Source organism: Triticum urartu, chromosome 2A (assembly GCF_056163025.1).
Source record: "Triticum urartu cultivar PI428250 chromosome 2A, HENAU_Tu73, whole genome shotgun sequence".
In the NCBI taxonomy this organism is placed as follows: domain Eukaryota; kingdom Viridiplantae; phylum Streptophyta; class Magnoliopsida; order Poales; family Poaceae; genus Triticum; species Triticum urartu.
The window spans coordinates 734,911,660-734,932,723 of record NC_141874.1 but is presented as its reverse complement, the minus strand read 5'-3'; the positions used below and the strand labels follow the sequence as shown (position 1 = coordinate 734,932,723).

The 21,064-nt window shown below is 42.6% G+C and overlaps 1 protein-coding gene across 1 annotated transcript; it reads right to left on the bottom strand.

Moving 5' to 3' along the window:
* Positions 1-581: 581 nt before the first annotated feature.
* LOC125532194 (polycomb group protein EMF2B-like) lies at positions 582-14,051 on the bottom strand. Its single transcript, XM_087540327.1, has 14 exons — positions 13,941-14,051; positions 13,771-13,824; positions 12,187-12,303; positions 10,804-10,963; positions 10,653-10,721; positions 9,743-9,882; positions 8,769-8,828; positions 8,466-8,590; positions 3,693-3,757; positions 3,053-3,105; positions 2,559-2,618; positions 2,274-2,320; positions 2,136-2,194; positions 582-637 (listed from the first exon to the last, which is right to left on the bottom strand). Exons 6-14 carry the CDS (start codon positions 9,761-9,763, stop codon positions 582-584), a joined length of 546 nt encoding a protein of 181 aa, XP_087396453.1. The 5' UTR covers positions 9,764-9,882; positions 10,653-10,721; positions 10,804-10,963; positions 12,187-12,303; positions 13,771-13,824; positions 13,941-14,051.
* Between the last annotated feature and the right edge of the window lie 7,013 nt (positions 14,052-21,064).

Sequence of the window (21,064 nt, the reverse complement as noted above, 5' to 3'; positions counted from 1 at the left end):
ATCCGTTGAATTGTGAGCTGCACAAAAAAAACATGGACTTTGAGGATGAACAGTACATATGCTAAAAAACAGCAGATTTGCCTTTTTTGTGTAGCTCTCATTTTAACATATTTCAACCTGAAAATTTGCACACATACATTACGTATCTAGGTATGTGCGCATTTTTTCAGAATATTTTGAAACTAAAAAGTTTGAATTTTGAAGTTTTCAAATTAAGGCCTCCATGAAGCTCGGTCTCTGTTATATATGGCTGTACAGGAGTTATATATGGAACTAATAACAGCACAGAAAGAAAAGATATATACCAAGTATTAACACAATTTATTTCACACCGACCTGTGCCCTGTGAGAGTGGAGGGACTGACGTTTCTGCAGGAGTTGCTAGCTGCCAGACAGTATACACATAAAAACATTTGGTTTAACAATTTCTGTTGTAATCGGATCAAAATCATCCTCGTCTTGTCAAGTTTATATGGCTAAAGCAGTAGGCGAGTAACCCTGATGGTGTATCAGCAATGTAAACAGAAGGGTGGCTACTTTCTGTGATCAGCTCGCTCTACAGATAACTTCCTTGTATTCCCTCATACTGTCGGTGATGCTTGAGAAGGATCAACAGAAGCACGTTCCACAGAAATATCTGCAATTTCAGAGAGAAAACAGCAGATAAGGGAATTAATCTAGGACCAAATTTCAGGCATAAAAATTAGTAGGTGTGAGAAAACAAACAAGAACTAGCTCATTCTTAATTCTGAAAGTAATACTGGAGATCCAAATCAACTGAATTAGTAAGCATCAGATTTTCTGGTTAATTTTGTTAGGGAGTATGCAACTTGTATTTCTGGTGCCATAGGCCAGTATATAAAAATCCGCGGTTCACGGGACGCCTGGGAGACCTGCACGAGCGGGCGCCAGCAATGAGACGGAACAAGCCGGCAGTCGCAGGACAGGCGGAGCAAGGCGGCGGATGACGGAGCAAGCCGGCATGGGGCGGCGACCTCCTGGATCGGGTGGTGGCGGCCTCCTGGCAGCAGGGCGGAAACGGTGGACAGAGGGAAGGCCGGAAGGGCCAGCAGCCGGTGTGTAGATGTGATGACCTGGCTTATTAGGGATGATAGACTACTCATATCAATAAGGAATTCCTTCTTTTCCGGGAGCCCATTCGGATAGAACTCCAAAGTTAAGCGTGCTCAGCTTGGAGTAGTGTTAGGATGGGTGACCGACCGGGAAGTTGCTCCCGGGTGCGCATGAGTGAGGACAAAGTGCGCAGAAAAGACTAGTATTGATCTATGGGGCCAGTCTAGATCCCGCCAGGAGTAACGACCACCGACGGGTGTGTCCGGGGCGTTACAAGTTGGTATCAGAGCCGACCCTCGCGGTTACACGGATGGTTGCGGACAGGTGCGTGGTCATGTTGTTCATGTGTCCGGGGCGTTACAGTGGAGATGGGGCTGATTCCTGAAGGAGATGGGTGATGGCGGAAGTAATGGCGGAAGCTAGCAGGGCTAGCAGCAGCAGCAGCCACGAGAAAGAGATGGTGACGGCGAGAGAAGAAATCAGCAGCTGTGGCAAAATAGAGGATGGCGGCAGCTCGACGGGATCTTAGCACGAGTTGCACGTGTGGAAAAATACCTAGGCATTAATATCATGTTTGGAAATATAGAACTTGCATTTCCCAGTGGGCATAGACCAGTATATATATGCAGAAAACCCTTTATAGAATAGGGGAAATACAAAGGGACACATGGCCCTAATATACCATGTCATAAGAAGATGCAGGTGCGAAAGAAGACATAAACTCTAATATACCATGTTATGAGAAATATTCAATTTGTATTTTCAGGTGGGCTTAGGCCAATATAGAAAACCCTTTTATAGAATGGAGAAATTACAAAGGGATACACAGCTAAATATACATAACTCTAACCGATTTCATCAGGAACAAAATTTGAACTATTATTATATAATTATATAACAGACAGGAGACAAGGATAGAAACATCACCGCCTTTCGGTGTTACCATTTTTCAATGTAATATGGCGTTACCAATTTAATGTAGTTATGCCACAGTGAGAAACCGTAAGTCTGCTACCAAAAAGGAAGAGGGGAAATTAAAGTTTCATAAGATGAGAATGTACCATCGTCAAGGCTTATTTTCGCAGATGTGGTTACCGACCTTCTAGTCTTAAACCTTGAGCTGATGATGAAACACATTTAGGAAAATCAAATAGAAATAAATTAATTGAACTGATCAAATTGCTTTAGAAATAACATACCAGTAGGAAAATGTTTGATGTATTGGATCAACTCCCTCAGGCCCAAGCTGAGAAATAAATGGGATTATTAGTTCCAGACGCTAATAACAAAATGTTTCCATTTAAATCAATATGCAGTATTTATAGATTTACTATGCTAAGCATGTAAAAAGATACACAATGCGGATTCTGCAAGTATCCTGCACATTCTTCAAACAACTCTGGGGTAAATAAGAACAGCCCGGCCCAGCTACTAAATCTATCATTTATTAATAGGAAATTTTGGAAGTTCTATCACTAATTTGCCTCTATTCTCCATGCATCAGCCTTCAGACTAACATCAACAGCCTGGCGTTCTTCAGATATCTGCATTAATGAAAAGAACAAACCATAAATCAAACTATGGCAATGTTGAAAATTAACTTTAGAATGAAAATTCTAGAAGTTTACGAACCCAAAACTCAAAGTGGAATAGGTCATGTGATGAGTTCAGGTGACACCCCAGGCCCTAGTATATATCACAAGAATCACAACGTCAGATATGTGCCTTGAGAAAGTGTCCATAAAAACTGCTCCCATCAAAATAAATAAGGGTGGATAGAGTAATAATATAATGTAAATTTCCTCACCAAGAACAAGACAGCAATAAGCAAAATCTGAATAAATAACAAATGTGCAGTGTGAAATAACAAAAAAAATGGTTTACCCCAAATGTAGCAGATGACACGGCTCCCTAGCCTTAGCAGCAATGAGCAATATTTAAATAAATAAACAAGATGCAAGTTATCTTCAAATTGTACCTTGTAGCTTCCACACTTTACGAAGCAAAAGGGGCAAGCAAAATCTTCAGTGACTGGTAAGAAGGGATCAATATAAGAATCATGAACTAAACAAAAATATTTAACTTCAGCAACAAATGTTATGCAGTGATGCAAAACTGCACATAGGTAACCACAAAGCATTTAACACAAGATCATTGCGATGATAAACATTCAAAACATGATGACAGATTAAAAAAACCATTAATATCGTCCCCGTCTTTAGTTCTAGGATCATATTCAAAACCATTAACAGCATAAATTCTCCACTATGTGACTTCCTTTTGTATTGATACCCTAATATTCCTATATTGAATATTTTCCCCACATTTTTTACCTTGCTAGGGCACCATAACTTATTGGACAAAGTAATTAATAAGATTACTTACCACCATAAAACATCAGAAGCTTTCAACCAATAACATGTTTACCACAGAATCTTAGCAATATTTCATTTACAATTGCATACATATTGATATTATTACTATTAACAATCAAACATATCTAGTTAGTTACACTAGGAGAAAATGTAGAGCACCTAGGGAAAATGTCAGTATATGATGCTAACAAATGTCAATGAAAATGAAAAATGTGCTGGCCCAAATGTTGTGTAAGAAAGAACCTTCAGTCTTTTGCATAGTATTGTTGTAATACTTGTAGTTGAAATGCACATTTCCAGCTCTTAATCTGCAGAAATATAAACAAATAAAAATGTGTTTGTAAAGCTGAAACTTAGAGCAATGTGTCTTGATAAACCCTAGTGAAACACTAGATCAGCCAGACTTGGTTCTAGGCTGACTATCCTGACCACAAAAAGGCCAGGCTCACAAGCCAGATAAACCTGCCTCGCTAGCCAAAACCGCAAGTCCAAATGCTAAGCACTAATAGAATTTCTTTCATGTTGAGATATTTTTACCTGCCCTTTTACACATCCACATCCATGACAATTTAAAAAGCTACAGCTTCCATCCACTAACTCACAATTTAGTTGAAACCCTATTAATTGAGCTTTAATTATGCAGTAATCCTATTAATAAAACCCGTATAGTTTTTATCCTGCCATTAGTACGTGATGGACAAATGGAGGAAGAACAAACTAGCAACATGATCAGCACAAGTACATTTACCACAAGGACTAACACAATGATAGAACTAGTATTATGAAAAATCAAGCAATAGAATTTTAACATGCTCGCACTTAACCTCCTAAACCGAGAAATTCATCCTAGTCGTTGGTCAATCATGGACACTGCTGGCAGACAACATAAAACATGTGTAAGAGCATAACATTTATTAGTGGTAGAGAGATTTAATGTTCATTACTTCCAAATATTATTATGCATTTTGTGTAATGCAAAACATGTCATTCATACATAGACATACCTCATCTATGCTTCCTTTTATTCGTTTGTTGGTTATGAACATACAGAGTTGAATATCCGTGGATATTTTTTAAGCAGTAGAAACATACTAAATTCCTCAAGTAATTAAATTGTGAAGCATAAACTTTCGTGGTCAGGTTTCGTACGTAAACATGCATACATATTTGATATGTTACCGAGGACACATTTTCACATCTCTCTTAATATAATATTCAATATATTCCTGCTATCAAGTGCTTGCCAATTGTGATTAGCTCTCATTGGGGAGCTAAAGGTGATGTTAACCATTGGATGACAAATGAGTAAAACTGATATAGATTTCGGACCAGTGTAGAAAGGTTCTACCTAGTAGAGCATCTCTCCAATACTCTCCCATTTCCGAATGTATTTTTATTTCTAGGTGATCAAGATGACCAACCAAAAACTCCAGAATTTTATATCACCCAAAAAAACATTAGAAACTTCTTTCAATACGAGTTCATGCAGCATACAAATTGGAACTATTTCTACTTCATTGCTAAGAAAGGTGTCACTGGATTAAATGCTCCAGAGGCAGTATGTAAATCTGTTGGTATCCTTCTTCTTAAGCCGGACAAAGACAACGATGCTTCTTGGTCATTATTGGTATTTTTTATATTTTTTCTCTATTTAAATATGTCTACCTTTTGACTGTATGGGTTATTTGATTGAAGATCACATGAAAATATTAATGTGCATTGTTTGACTATTATTCTAGTATGGTTTTGCATCAAAACAATATACTTAAAGAGTTCGCCCTCTGCCACTGAACATATGCATGTTTCACTCACTGTTAGGCATCATGTGTTAGGAAAATCCAGGGAAAATATAATTATTTTTCTTCCCCGTTACCTTTACATTGCAGTAGTTCAATTGGGTATTTCTCAGTATAGTAGAACTTCGATGGGAGAAGCGTCTCAATTTTGTTTGTGAAATTGTACACAGTAAGGAGAGTTTAATCCGAAACATCCTGATCTGAGCATGTTTTGTGTGTCGACCACATATGTGTTGCCAAATTTTCTGTTTTTATCGCCTGCCTATGCGGCTTTACGTTTCATTCTTCAGTTCATTCACAGCTCCACCACCACTTATCTAATGTCATGAGCAGTGTATACTGGTTTCTTCCAGGAAGGACAGACAGTGTATCCTCTAGCTTGGTTCACCCAGAAGATGTATGTTATTGAAGACGAATACGAGCATGCTTGCAGGGTAAATAACCATTGTATCTTATAAAACAATTTTAAAATTCATTCTTTACTGAAATGCCATAGCTACGCCCTTAAACAGTCTTGCCATCTATCCCAGGAGCAGAGACACATAATATATGATAATGACCTCCTATACAAGTCTGAGCTCCCTATCTGTAATATGATTCAAGTGTGATACAACTACAAACTTGTGTTTTTCATTGTATGAATTATATTATTATTTTAGTCTTTTACAGAAATATTTTCAGAATAGAAAAAAGTGATTGTACAACTTTATTTTGCTTCACTATTTAATTCTGTGATTTGGAAAATCCCAGTGTCTGCGGTACTGTACCTTATGTATCAAATCGGACTGATCTTTTTTTGTGCACAGCTTGCATTTCGTAATACGGTCACAAGGATGATGTTATTTCCGACCTATTTATGAATCAAGCGCATTTTCCACATATATTTAGATGGCCATGTATGGTTCATGGAAGCAATGCTAATAATCTAATGGTCAGTAGGAATGCTTTCGGAAATTTTATTCCAGGATATTTCCAGATATTTTGTCGTCTAAGAATATCGTTTGATAAATTGAACTATGATAAAGATGAACTTTCTCTTGTCCATGAAGTATGCTCAACTTAATATGTAGTAATGGATATGTGTGTTTCACATGTGTGATTACTAGTTGGATGGAAATGTGTTGCGTTTACAACATTATTACTCCCTCCGATCTATATCAATTGTCGCTACAATTAATATTGATTGGAGGGAGTTATTACATTTTGCCTTCGTACAGATATGCTTTGCACGTGTGGAATTACAGATGTCTCTATTATGTCCTTCGACCAATGGCCATTTCTTTCTTCAATTATATTTTAGGATAGAACAATAAAAATACTAATGATCTAGTAACATATCAACACGACAAACCAAAATATATTTTTATGTTAGCAGCCAAAGTGAAAAGATCGACTCCGCGTATTCTAAACTAACACTTAACAAGGAATTAGCTTCCTTTTAATAAAAATGGGAGCTGGGGAGATCCTCCCTTTCATCTAAAGGACACTTAACAAGAAAGCCCCGTGCTAGGCGTCATTTAGCTGATCCTGGGAAGGGATCAGCCGGGTCGGGAGCCATCAGCCGGGTCGTCCCTCTTCCCTCGCCCTTTCACAGCATCTGTCTCTCCAATGTACCTCGTCTCCCCTTGCCTTGGCCTTGCTCTGCCGTGAATTAGAAGGGTGCTCACCACCGAAGAAGCGAACCGCCTGCAGCAACGAAACATCTGCAGGAAATCCCATGTTGCAAGGCAGCATGCTAGTGTCACCAGTCGTGGCTCGTATTACGCCACTACCCGAGCTCCACACTCCGCAACAGCCGCACCGACTCACACAGCACGGCGGCAGTATGTGCCCCTTCTGGCAACGTGATGATGACACTTGGGGCACAGGTGGGTTGCCCCGCATGCAGCATCGAGCACCACCCCTTTGCAGCACCCCAACTCACAACACCAAGCCATCAGCAGCAGCACTACCAGCGTTGGTAGCGGTCTGTCTGCCGCTTGTAGTAGCAGTGTCCACCGTGTTGGAGCCTCAGGCTTCAATTTTGCAGCACCCGACCCGCTACACCAGGCTGTCAGCAGCAGCAATTCAAGATGGCAATGGGGCCCCGAAACCGCGTCCCCGCGGGTTTTTACCCTATTAGGGGACCAGGATGGGCGATTGTCTATCCCAGCAGGGCTGCTGGTGGGTACATTATAAACCCCGGCATTTTTTTGCGGGGTTAAACCCGTTTCAGTACTACCCGAACCCGAAACCCGATAATACCCGTGAAAATAAAAAAATTAGCGTGCACTAATCCATCCTGACGCAAGCGGCCCAAAGCCACAGCGCCCGAGTGGCTGAATCCCGCAGCGTCGAGGCCCTGGAGTAATATGCTGATTTTTGCTGATGTAATATGCTGATTCTTTTTGCTGCTGAAATGTATTATGTTTGTTGCTTAAGTATGCTGATTTTTTCTGCTGTAATATGCTCTTGTTTTTCTTTCAAATGCTTCTGTTTTCCTTGATTGCTCGTGGGGACGGGTTCCCCGTGGGTTTAGAAAACCCGACGGGTTTAGGGGACAGGAAAAAAACTAGCCGCGCGCATGGTGATGGGGAGAGGCTTGCCCGAAGGGTTTGGGCAAGAAAAACCCGGTGGGTTTCGTCCCCGTTGCCATCTTGAGCAGCAATGCCATCAGGCATACAAGTTCATCTGCCGCTTGCAGCAGCAGAGCTCGGATTGCAGCAGTGTCCCCTATGTTGGAGCATGTGTCTCTAGTTTTGCAGCACCGACAGCAGACCACGCGTCCATTGCCAACAAACTTGCAGGAGCAGCGACATATTCTTACAACGGCGGAGTGGTAAGCTTTCAGCAGCGACAGCAGACCAGTTGTCTCGCTTGCGTGCAGTGGCGACAGTGCTGGCAGCGACAGCATGCGACAGTGCTCACAGCATTGCTTGCAGTCAAACAGCTGCGGAGACAGCAGAATCGCAGCATTGTGGAGCCAGAGCTTTTCTATCAATGAATACCTTCAAACTAAACTACCTAAGAAAGAGAACCAAGCGGTGCTCGGTTCCCTAGAGCGCAAGTCTGCACGCTCACCCAGCCGCATTCGAGGCGCAGGCTTTGCAGGGTGGCTCATTTCTTCAATGAAATAAAATTCCCCAAGTGCTAGTGGCGATGGGTCAAGTTTATGTTCGAGAAAAACTACCTAAGTGAGGCATGCGACGATTATGTTTAGCTAGATATGTACTAGTGTTACCTTACTATACGAGGTAATGACGGAGTTGGGACATCACTGTATGAGTAACTACTATATGGATTTTCACGGATGTCTCTTGCACCAGCCTCTTGAGCAGATATGCCAACTTGGAGTTTATATGAACCCTGAAACAAAATCAACAAACTTAGACAAGCTGCTGGAGCAACTGATAGGAAGTTTCCAACATAACACATTGCCACACTAGATAACAACACTTATTAGTCCCTTATAAATATGGAAATGAGAGTTGATCAGTAAATAAAGGTAGGAGTTCGCTCAAGAAAGGTACAAGGATATCCCTACCGTAGCATCAACCTTGTGAGAGCAGAATGTCAAGCAATTGTCTTGCTCAAGAAATTTTTTCTGCATACATAACAAAAGGAAATATAAGTAAGGTCAACATACAGCTGAAGCAACTAATTTCCACTACATCCCAGTAATCTCTCGATTCATATTGTGAAATCAGAGGAACAACTGAAGAAAAACAGATTCGCAGAATCACTTAAGCTTACATACACTGCAGATTCCATACTTTACTGATAATATTAATCCTGTAACATGTTCTCTTACCAAAGATGCAAAGTGCACTACTTCTGATGTGGCAATTCACTGCCAGAACTTTTGGAAGGTGATTTCTAATTAAAGACAAGCACTACAATATTCTAGAAACTAAAAGTACATGACACGTAAATCATCCAAATACAGGTGGGTAAGCTAATTTATTCAGTCTGAAACTTCAGGTGCTGCAAAGGATTGTGCTTCATCCATGTTGGAATTCTGCCCACAGGATCGATCACATCAAAATACACATGCACGAGAACTTTTAGCCAAGAGCATGTATCGTGCCCTTCTTTTTCCCTTAAGTTCTTTTCTCTTTTCACCCCTTTAATGCAAATCTCACGGTGTTGCTCTGACCGTGTATATATATACATGGCGAAAGTAGTGGCTGCCTAACCTAGTACAGCTAGCCTAGTACTACACGACTATGACTCCTACTTGTACTACCACATGTACATCCTAGCTGACTAGTGATTTCCTAACGTGACATGGACTAACATAAACCTACTACTACTCAAACTCTTGTTTTACTACTACACGTGACCATGTATTCCTAATAAATGGAAACTAACTTAACTACAACTTAGACACCAATCAGACTTGACACTAATCAAGATTATGCTAACAATCCATCCTATGGTTAACAACTATAGAAAAGTTAAGGTACATAAACTAAGAACATTCAAGCTTAATAATATGGAGAAGTTCAATTAAAGTACCTCTAAGAAGCTTGGTCTCATTTCAACCGTAGAAGTTAACTTCACGGTATGTCCCAAATTTAAAGTTGACACATGATTCTCCAATGACAAACGAAGTAAATTAATTGATATATTACCCCAGAAACATTTCCCTTCAAGTTCTGTCAAAATGAATTAGTAAATAGTTGCACTCAACAATCCTACAAATCATAACTGCGTTCTTGACAATTATTTTAGAAGGTAAATGTGTTATGGCTAGAAGTGGTACATGTGATAATAAGGATCCACCCCAAGCAGAAGAAAATAATCTAAAGTAGTAATGCAGAGAGCTTAGTATCACCCCCCTGTAAAAATCTAACCAAACACTGTTTAAAGATTATTTATTCATTGGATCTCCTACATAAAGGCAGCCATACACATAGCCAATACTTTGCACACCACCACTATGTTCACTAGTTATCCATGTATTAAAGGAATCTATGTTAATTATTAGTGTTGGTTTACGAGTATAACTGTGATACTGATCATTCTTTTAAAACAGAAAACTGTAACACTAATCTTTATGCAACAGAAGGTTTGGCATACTGTTGTCAGCTGTTTACCACCTGGAGATAGGTCGCTGCAAGGGTTCATGGTTTGGCCCAAAATACAGACGTCAACTAGATTCAAATATACTGTGAGATAGTCGTAGTTTGGCCATTGGTCTTGATACCATTCAAGAATTGGGAGTTTGGGAGAACAGTTGTATCTTCAACCACATGAATAAGCAATATAAGTTGCCAGCTAGCGAGTACCTCAATCCAGTTGACACATGTGTTGTGTAGCTAAATGTATTAATAAGTACTATTTTCTAAGTCTTACAGACAACTGCACCTTGCGCTTGTTCTAGAAACTATTTAGCATCTTTCAAAAAATGAAACCAGAAGCTTACTTTGGAGAGCAGATCGTTCCAAATGGCCCCCGGTGCAGTTGTTTTCACCAATATCTCCTCCAACTTGTCCTGCTGAAACTAAAGGGAATTAAAATGTGATGGTTGTGGAGAACTGTAGAACACATGGAATCACATATGATGCACATCATACCACGGCTGATAATGATAATGTTAAGGGTTGGAAGCTCTGGAGGATGCTAAATTTTCTCGATGTCTGGAATTACGAATGTAGCTTTGGTGTGATCTTTACTACCAAATCCACCAAAAGATGTAAGAAAATAGGCCCGACTGAATCGATATATGGGAGGGTGCTGTGCATAACATTTTGTCAACAGGGCCGGCCCTGTGTTTCGGGAGGCCCTAGGCGAACTTAGTAACATGGGCCCCTATGTCCTAAGGAAATATATATGTATGTGTGTGTTTGATACATAAGCATTATATATATAACTTATTAAGAGTAACTTTCAACCACACACCTTTAGTTTAAAATTTGACTATAATAATTCGACTGACTCCATCTACAATAATAATAACCAAATTCGAACTAACTCCATCGAAAACAATAATACTAAATAGATAGCAAAATGAAACTAACATGACATGATTACCTTAAATAAGAACCAAATTTTTCGACTGACTTCATCGACAACAATAATACTTCAGTGCTTCAGAAAACGTTTCTTCAGGCGTTTCTTGATGCAAAGTCATTAATGGCACAATTAAGATCAACATTGTACAAGATATCCTTCTCAATGCAGCACATAACCACTTTCTGTCAACAAACACACCAAACTTTCTGGAGTAAAAAGCATATGAAAAGTGTCTACCAATGGCGTCCTTCTGACACTCCAGATCTGGTAGTCTAATAGGTCCCTTCTCAATTAAAATATCAGACGATTGGAATCCTAGACGTACATGGATGAGTAGTTGAATAATACTTGCATATGCACATACCAAATAATGAATAAAATATACAAATGAAATTGCCAAATTAGGGTTGGGAGCATGGATCAGGTCATCAGGAACATGGATGGATCATGAATACGTACTGATTCTGTGGTGTGCTCACGGCGTTGCAGACTTGCAGTCGGCCAAGTAGCGTACTTGCGGCCTTCCCGGATGCCGGATGGCCAGGCTGCCGGACTGCCGTGCCGCCGCGGCGCGCGCAGCGACGATAGCCAGCGGCGGCAGACGAGAGGGGGAAGACGATTAGACAGATGAACCGACGAAGGAAAACGAGCAGGCAGCCATGCACCGATGGCAAGCGTGACGCTTCGCTAATGGAAGATCGCTAGTTATCTCATGGAGTCATGGGGCAAGCCCATCTGGCCATCTCGTTTGGTTTCTTTTGTAAAAACAATTACCTATTTTTTGCTGGGCTATAGTATACATACATACTACATCATGGGCCCCCCTCCGCCTGGGCCCTGGGCCGTCGCCCCATCGGCCATACCCCAGGGCCGGCCCTGTTTGTCAATAATAAGAGATAATTTGGTACGAAATATCGATTGAAACTAAGAAAAGGTAGACTTACCTCTTCCAGTGAAATGTTACTAGTAGGTGTAGCTAACAGAACATAAAGAGGGAAGATATTCTGTTCTCGACATGCAGTATTTGTACCTCGAGAGAGTGATACAGTTAATTGAATCCTACATCCATAAGCACAAACACTGGTCAGCATTTGCATGATGTAACACATAATATTAAATTTCGATAGTGGTTAGTACTTGTAGCATCACAGAGATTACACATTTAAGAACTAAATTTCTTGGGCCTTGTTTAGCCCAGCTACCATTTTGGTGTATGTAGGGCAGCAATCAAGCTACCATTTCTTGGTCCTTATTTAGCCACACTACCATTTTGGTGTATGTAGGGGCAGAAACCATCTAGCTCTCTATGTCCAATATTGCTAACTAAAAGTAGTTGCCATACAATATCAATATAGTGATTATTCCTTGTTGAGTTGTGTCCTACATTGCCGCACCGAGAAAAATAATACTTGACTTTGTGTACAAGATTTTATAACCTGTGTACATTTCGACTTACAGCTTGTATCGCATCTAATAAGCTCACTGTGTTGTACATGCTGCCATAATCTATAAATATATGATACTTGATTGAATGGAACAACAAATACCTTTTACATGTTTAATTTGCTAGAATATTAATATGGTCACAATCCTGCAATATATGTGGGATAGTCATATGCTATCAATTAGCTCACGATTATCTCAAAGATGCATCGATTTGAAAATATCTCCCTACGTGAGGATGTCAGACTGGGGCATATCAGCGACACATCAGATGATATTTTCCACCTCAGTTATCTTTGCGCTGATATTAATTAATTCTTCCATGTGTACAGCAATACACCAAATATGGGTAATACAAAAATCTGGTGGAGTTTAACATTCTGAAATCCTTGGATCCCTATATATTCTACTTTTCACTAACTTAATTGTGATTGTTTACTCTACATTTTATGATCATGTTTGTGTGAAATGTTATATAGCCAACCCAGGCATGTCATTGTGAAGGGCAATAATCAATCAAATTGATTACCAAATGACTAGACAAGCACTAACATTAATGATGAAGTGCATCACATTCTTCAAATTATTGGGCATACTCAGTTACGATCAGACCAATTCTACGGTTTGATCATGCGCATTTACAATTTTATTCAAACCTTATGGCGGTAACATTATGTGTACATCACTGTGTGGTTCCAACAGAGCTAAACGGACCAGCAAACTGCATACCTCCTTCGTCCCAAAATACATTGGCTATTAGGCTCCATTAGGGCAAGCCTTGACCAATAACTGCTCAATTAATATACATTTTTTCGAAAAAGTTGATGTCATTAGATTCATATTCCAAAGTACTAGTTTTTTTGTGTTTATGGTTTTCTCTGATAAAGAAGTACATAATAATAACAAAATTCGCTACACATTTTGGAATGGAGGGAGTAATAGTGAAGCCTCACTCTGCTATGCCGGGAAAAGAAAATCTGAAATGGAACAGTTAATCGTTTGATATTTGGATCTGAATCAGAACAATAATATATTAAGTTTACACATGTCCTAAAATAGATTGTAGTCAAAGCTTGTACTATACCTCTTTTTCGTCTTGCTTCTATCATGTAATCAAGGCATCTTTGCAGGAAAGTGGGCTGCAAAAGTCAGTGAGACATCATTGTTATGTGATCACTTACATGGTGAAGGTTGTGAGTGAATGAGCACATGCAATCCGTGTCGAATGAGGCCAGAATTTTAAAAACAAACTTACATTTTTAGCAGCTCGATGTTGAATAATATTGTACCACTCAATTGGTCTGCAGTACAACTTGAGGCTTTCTTCAGAAGCAAGCTTCTCATCTGGAGACAACTGAGGGCACATCTGGTCTGCGGACGAGATTAATGAAATCCGCACCTGACTCCCTGTACATAATTTGCAACAGTGTCAAATAAGGAAGATACAAGTAATCTCTTTTCACTATTAATAACAAGAAAATCATTTGCCATATTTACATGGTTCCATATCTTAAAAGCAGCTAAATAGACATAGATCAACTCAATTAGTTTCTAGAATCAGGATGTGACCAAACAGCGCAAATTAGATTTGAAGTGGGGAGTCGTTAATTCATGAAAAGTCAGAACTTGCCATATATTAGAATCAAAATGTGCAACCATTAATTTATCCACGGAGATTATCAACCAGTGATGAATCAATTACACAATTGCCATTTTATTAATTTCCAGATGCAAACAAGGTTAGCAACATATATACTTGAACTAAGCAACCATTAATTTTTGGAACTACTTACTGTCATAAGGAGACTTCACTATCTACCACAACAAAATACCCCCCCCCCCTCAGGTATCACGACGCAACTGGAGTTCTAACATCTTATGTATCTTGTCCCAGAGTTGCTATCATAGTTGCAACCCTTTATTCCGCTTACCACATGAGCCCTAAGTGTACTGGTGAAATGAGCAGGTGGTACTGCCCATCCTGCCCTCCTCACAAGCACACACAAGATAGGATGAGCCCGCTGTGCCCAAAGGTATAGCTCTGCACTTGCTCAGCCTAGTTTTCAATCTCATGAATTATCATTACACAATCTCAAAAGGTTACTTGGATAGTTAAGTAAAAAGGGAGGTATTTTGTGGAGGCAGCTTTCTGGTCTTAAGCTAGGGAAGCCCCCGGCCGTCCATGAATGGAAATGCTGTCAGCCACTACGCTTCAGGTTGTGGGCCGTGCCGGTGAGGCAGCGCTTGTGAACACAGCTAGCCACCCAAGCACAAGCAGGGCAGGTATTATTAGAGGCTGTTTGGATTGGAGCCTACAGCAGCTCAACCAAAAAATTGGTTGTTGACCGTGTGCATGGGTGCATCTTTGGATGACGGCCAATAATTTGGATCGCCCAAATTATTGGAGTGTTCGAGCATTAAACTGTTCCTATATGAGTACCCAACTGTTCTTGTATGTTTCACATGAGTTTTGTGTAGTGTATACCACATTCATGAAATATTATCTCTACTTTTAAAGCAGAATCAGACGTTGTTTTCATTCGACCTCCTCTCCCTCCTCTCGTCGGATTCCCACGCAGAAAAAGGTTGAGGAGGAAAACCCCCCTCTCCCCTCTCCGAACCGCGAAAAAACAGGAGAAGAAAATCTCTCACGGCACGACCTCCACTTATGCCACAACCTGCCATTCTCATCTCCCATCTCCTGATCTCTCCCTCCCGCCTCCTGCCTGCCGACCCCGAACCACCCCAGGACCCTCCCTCTCCATTGCTCCTACCTACTACCTCCACCACCGCCGCCCCAATCAGTGGAACCGCTGCGCATCTGCTCTGCGCCTCGCCGTCCAGAGAAGCCAAGGAACCACTGCCACGCCTCTGACTCCCTGCGAAGATGGCACCTTTCCTCCGCCAGCCAGGAATCACCGCCATGTGCGGCCTGAGACCTACGATGATGGGTGCATCCAGGCTCGCACAAGGACGACCTCTCTCTTCCTCCGCTGACACCGAGCGGCCAGAATCTGGCTCCGCTCCGGATCGATCTATAATCGATCCATAAACAGGGCGAAGAATTGCGGCGGATCAACGAATCGAGAGAAGCGCCCAAGATCTTACCTTCAAGCCAAAGGCTGGGGGGGGGGGGGACGGCGGCGGCCAGCCACGCGCGGCAGGGGCGGCCGGAACTGAGGCGTCGGCGGCCGGTACTAGGGCAAACGGCGGCGACCTCTCGACGCTGGATCTGGAGAGGGCTATACGCTGCTCTTTTTCTTTTCTTTTCTTTTGTACCTTTTTTTGTATTTAGCGTGCTGCGTTTTTTTGTATTTAGCGTGCTGCGTTGGTGTAATTAAAACGTGAAAACGGACTACTGTAGTGTTTAAGGGTTTTGCCGGGGTTTTTTTAATAAAAAAATTACCTTTTTTTAGGTGAAACTAGGGATTTTATTCAAAGTTCAACACAGAAGGAATACAAATGATATTCGGGAGGATCCCTAGCCACATGTGGCGACCCGCCGGGAGCGACGACGCTGCCTTAGCCAAAGCATGCGCCTCAAAGTTCGACTCCCTCTTCTCAAAACATAAGCTAATTTTAACAAAATCATTCACCCTCTCATTAATCTCTCTAAGCAGAAAGGCATACGAGGAGCTAGCCCCTTGCTTGATATCTATGACGACTTGCATGCAGTCCGATGCTACTATCGCATGTGAAATATTGAGATCCCTTGCCAGAACAAGAGCTTTGTTGCATGCGTGGGCTTCTAGGCTTGGTGCATCGACCAGTCCATCAAAAACAATTGCCGAAGCTCCCAAATAATTTCCAAGTCTGTCTCTGCAAACTGCCGCTGCCGCTCCTGTGGTTCCTCGGCGAGAGATAGCGCCATCCACATTTATCTTCACACATGCCTCATCATCAGGTGGCTGCCATCTTGCTGGCCTCTGCTGGACAGCCGGATTCGTAGTCGTCGTTCTTCCAAGGTTTGCCACTTCAAGTTCATCGAGATATCGATTGACGAAACTGAACGTTGAAAGTGGACTTTGGTACTCATTGTCATGGATAGCTTTCCGCCGAGCCCACCATATAGCCCACATCATGACTAGGATCTTGGCAAGATCATGCTGATTCATGGTTTCAAACAGCCAAAAAATCCATAGCCTCGCATCATCAGTTCTGTTGGATAGCATATGTTCAAGGACATCTTCATCACTCAGAGCCCACACACACCTGGCCATGCGGCAATCAAACAAAGAATGCCGCCAAGAGTCCACTTCTTCATTGCATATTGAACAAGCTGGTGAGGTCGCCATCTTCCTGCTATGGCGCACCGTCCCCGTTGGCAATGACATCTGGGCCAATCTCCAGACAAAAACTCTGACCTTTGATGGGATCTTAACTTTCCAAATCTAAGACCATGCTTTCTTCTCTGCCTCCTTGTTGGAGTTGCTCGCACGGTGTTCAAGCCACTCCTCTCTTTGATGTTTGATAGCTGAGATCATCTTGTACGCAGACCGTACAGAAAACACTCCTCTCTTATCATAGTGCCAAGCCCAGAAATCCTGTTGCACTCGAAAGCTAAGCGGGATGCTCATAATCACATCAACATCAGGCTTCACAAAATGCTGCATAAGGACTTGCCTATTCCATGTCCATGATGTTGGATCAATGAGTTCCTTGGAGGATCACGGGAGATCGAACACATGGGTTTTAACTTGTAGTCCCTAGGCAACCAATTCTCATGCCATATGCTTGTGTTCTGCCCCGAGCCTATCCTCTTTATTAAGCCCAAAGCAAGCACATCTCGACCTTCTATCAGTGACCGCCATACCTGGGAGGGATGAGCTCCCAAGGTCGCCTCAAGAATAGAACCATCCGGAAAATATCTCGCCTTCAGTACTCTAGCACTTAGAGAATTTGGCTCTTGAAGAATCCTCCACACCTGGTGAGCTAGTAGTGCAAGATTAAAGAGCTCAATATCACGAAAATGCATTCCTCCCATAAATTTTGGTTTGCACATTGTTTCCCATGATGCCCAAGCCGGTTTCCTCTGGCCTTGCTTGCTGCCCCACCAGAACTTCCTAAGAAGACTGTTTATATGTTGACAAAGACCACGCGATAGCTTGAAACACGCCATAGAATACGTTGGTATTGCTTGGGCGACCGATTTAATAAGGACTTCCTTCCCTCCCGCAGACAAGCACTTCTCCATCCAACCTTGGACATGCTTCCAGATTTTGTCCTTGAGATATTTAAAACATCCTTCCTTGGCTCTACCAACATCACTTGGTAAGCCCAAGTATTTATCAGACAGCGCCTCATTGTGAACATCTAGCATGTTTTTAACTTCCAGCCGGGTTGCCTCAGAAACCCCCTTACTGAAATAAATGGATGACTTATCCATATTTATTCGCTGTCCTGAGGCATCACAGTATAGTTTCAACAACTCATTCACCCTGGCAACACTCTATGTGGTTGCTTCAAAAAATAAGAGGCTATCGTCGGCAAACAACAAATGGTTCACAGCAGGGGCAGAAGCCGCTACTGAGAGGCCCCTCACGCCACCTCCGTGTGCTTTCAGTAAACACGAGAGCCCTTCCGCTGCCAAGAGAAAGAGATATGGGAATATTGGGTCCCCCTGTCGCACTCCTCGGGAGGACCTGAAATCATCTAACCTTTCACCATTAAACAAAACAGAGAAAGAAACTGATGAAACACACCTCATGACCGCCTCCGTGAACACTGGACTGATACCCAGTTTAAGCATGACAGCTTTAAGGTAAGGCCATTCTAGCCTATCATACGCCTTCATCATATCGAGCTTCAACGCACAAAACCGATTATACTTGATCCTCCTTGATTTCATGTAATGGAGACACTCGTATGCTGTTATAAAGTTGTCAGTTATAAGACGACCAGGAACGAAAGCGGATTGCTCTTCGGAGATCACCTCGGGGAGGATTACTTTCAGCCTATTGGCTAAGACCTTTGACGCTATCCTGTAGATGACGTTACAAAGACTTATAGGCCGAAACTGTCCTAGGATTTTCGGACTTGCAATCTTGGGAATTAGAACGATGAACGTTTTGTTAATGTCCTCCGGTGAGTCCTCTCCATTTAGCACTCTCTTAATCATACCTGTTATCTCATCTCCACAAAGCTCCCAGTGCCTTTGGAAAAAATGTGCCGGGAAACCGTCAGGACCGGGAGCCTTGGTCGGGAACATCTGAAAACGTGCCTCCTTTATCTCCTCATTCGTATAAGGCGCATTAAGCTTTGTGTTCATATCTCCATTAACTCTCACAGGAATATGAGATAGTACTTCCACCATGCCAATGGTTCCCTCTGATGTATAAAGATTTTTATAAAAATCTATTGCCATCCCTGCCATCTCCTCCGGATCCGAGCTCATAGAGCCATCTTGTCGCTGGAGCTGAACTATTCTGTTCCTTGCCCTCCTTGCACTTGCTTTTTTCTAAAAATATTGTGTATTGCTATCTCCTTCCGAAAGCCATTTAATGCGTGAACGCTGTCTCATCATGATTTCTTCTCTATATGACAGCTCCACCATCCTATCCTGGACCTCCTTCTCCTCAAGGCTCGGCCCGACACGGTCCGGTGCAGCTCTCAGGGCTGCTAGCTTCAATCGAAGCTCTCTCAGCTCCTGGCGGACAGACCCAAAGGTCTTGCGTCCCCAGGTTTTTAGTTGTGTTGCTATCGTATCAAGCTTTGCGGAGAGCATTGCAGCTGTGCTAGCTGGCTGCTGCTCCGTCCAGATTTGCTCAATGTGAGTTTTAAAGCTCGGCTCCCTTTCCCACATGCACTCATACCTGAAGGGTTTCCTCATGGACATCCGTACCTCACTTGTATCAAGTTCATTGCTCAACAAAATAGGGCTATGATCTGACTTTGTCGCCATCAAGTGCTCCAACGTGGAAAACGGAAACATTAATGACCATGTCGGGCTCGCCAAAGCACGATCCAGCCGAACACGGCAATAATCACCGCCCACAATCCGTTTCTCAAAAGTCCAGTCTAATCCCTTGTAACCTAGATCTGCCAGCTCGCACACATCAACCGCCTCTCTAAAGCCAGCAATCTGAGCAGCATCTCGCTCGTTTGGTCCAATCTGCTCTTCCGGCCTCAAGATCTCATTGAAATCGCCAATGCAGACCCAAGGCAGTGAGCTCTCACCACGTAGGATTTTCATAGTGTCCCACGTTTTATACCTCAAACTCCTATTAGCAGCTCCATAGAAGCATGAGAGCCGCCAAGGATCTTTACTTGGTTCCGTTACCACCGAGTCGATATGATACTGCGAGAAAGTTTTTATTTCAACATTGATGTTATTCTTCCAGTACAAGCATAAACCTCCACTCCTCCCACTACTACCTACTCCAAAACTACTATCAAAACCTAGTCTACCCGCCAAGCCTTCCACCCGGTACTTTGCAATTTGCGTCTCCACAATACATAGCACCGTCGGCGCACACGCCTCCACAAGATCGTGGAGTTCACGAACCGTCGCGGGATCGCCAATTCCGCGACAGTTCTAGCATAAGGTTTCATTGGGCTCGGCGATCCTCCTCGCGGGAGGCCGCCGCTGATACATCCATGTCATCCGTCTCCTCCCCCCCCCCCATCTTGCTTCCTCCTTTTGATCACTTGGTTCTTCTCTGGAGTAGACACCTTCTTGCTTCCATCTGAATTAGATCCCTCAATCATGAGCACATTCACCGCAACCTTGCCAGCAAGATTAGGCATCGCCTGACCCCTGATCATGAGCGTGCCATCTGCAGCAACAAGACGCTTGCGTGCCCCCTTCTCCTCTCCCTCATTCCCGGTCTGCCCCCTTACCTCCATCCCCGCTGTGTTGGGCAGCCCATCCTCCCGTCCTACTGTCGGCCCTCCCCTACCTCCTACTCCTTCCGCACCCCTCCCACCTCTACCTCCTCTTTCACCTCTTCCCCCCATCCTTCCATGGCCACCCCCATCATCACCAGCCCGACCCATCCAAGGACGGTGTGCTGGGTTCTCAGACTCCCATAACAGCCAATCACCCCACTCAAAAGTCCTCGGATCATGAACTCCATCACCAGACTCATCTGCCAAGTGACCCACCCTGCCACATGCATAACAAAAGTCCGGTAGCTTCTCATAGTAGACGCTGAATTTCTTATGTTCTTTCAGCGTAATAGGTACAAAACGTACCAGAGGTGTGTTAACATCAATAAACACCCTTGCCCGCAGAGTGCTTGCTGGATTTATCCTTCCCTCATTGACAATAACATTAAACGGAGGCTCCCCAATCTTCGCTACTACTCTTTCTGCAAGCTCCTTCCTCCTAGTTAACCCATCCGGCAGTCCTTTAACTCGAGCCCACACCGGGAACTTGTT

Bases quoted from the DNA above. Each gene is read 5' to 3' on its own strand.
- LOC125532194 (XM_087540327.1), bottom strand. From the start codon at position 9,763: ATGAGACCAAGCTTCTTAGAG. The intron at 3,106-3,692 runs GTTCTTTCTTAC...CCTTCTTACCAG, and splicing joins TACTATGCAAAAGACTGAAG to TCACTGAAGATTTTGCTTGC. The intron at 2,321-2,558 runs GCAAATTAGTGA...TTTATTTCTCAG, and splicing joins CTGATGCATGGAGAATAGAG to CTTGGGCCTGAGGGAGTTGA.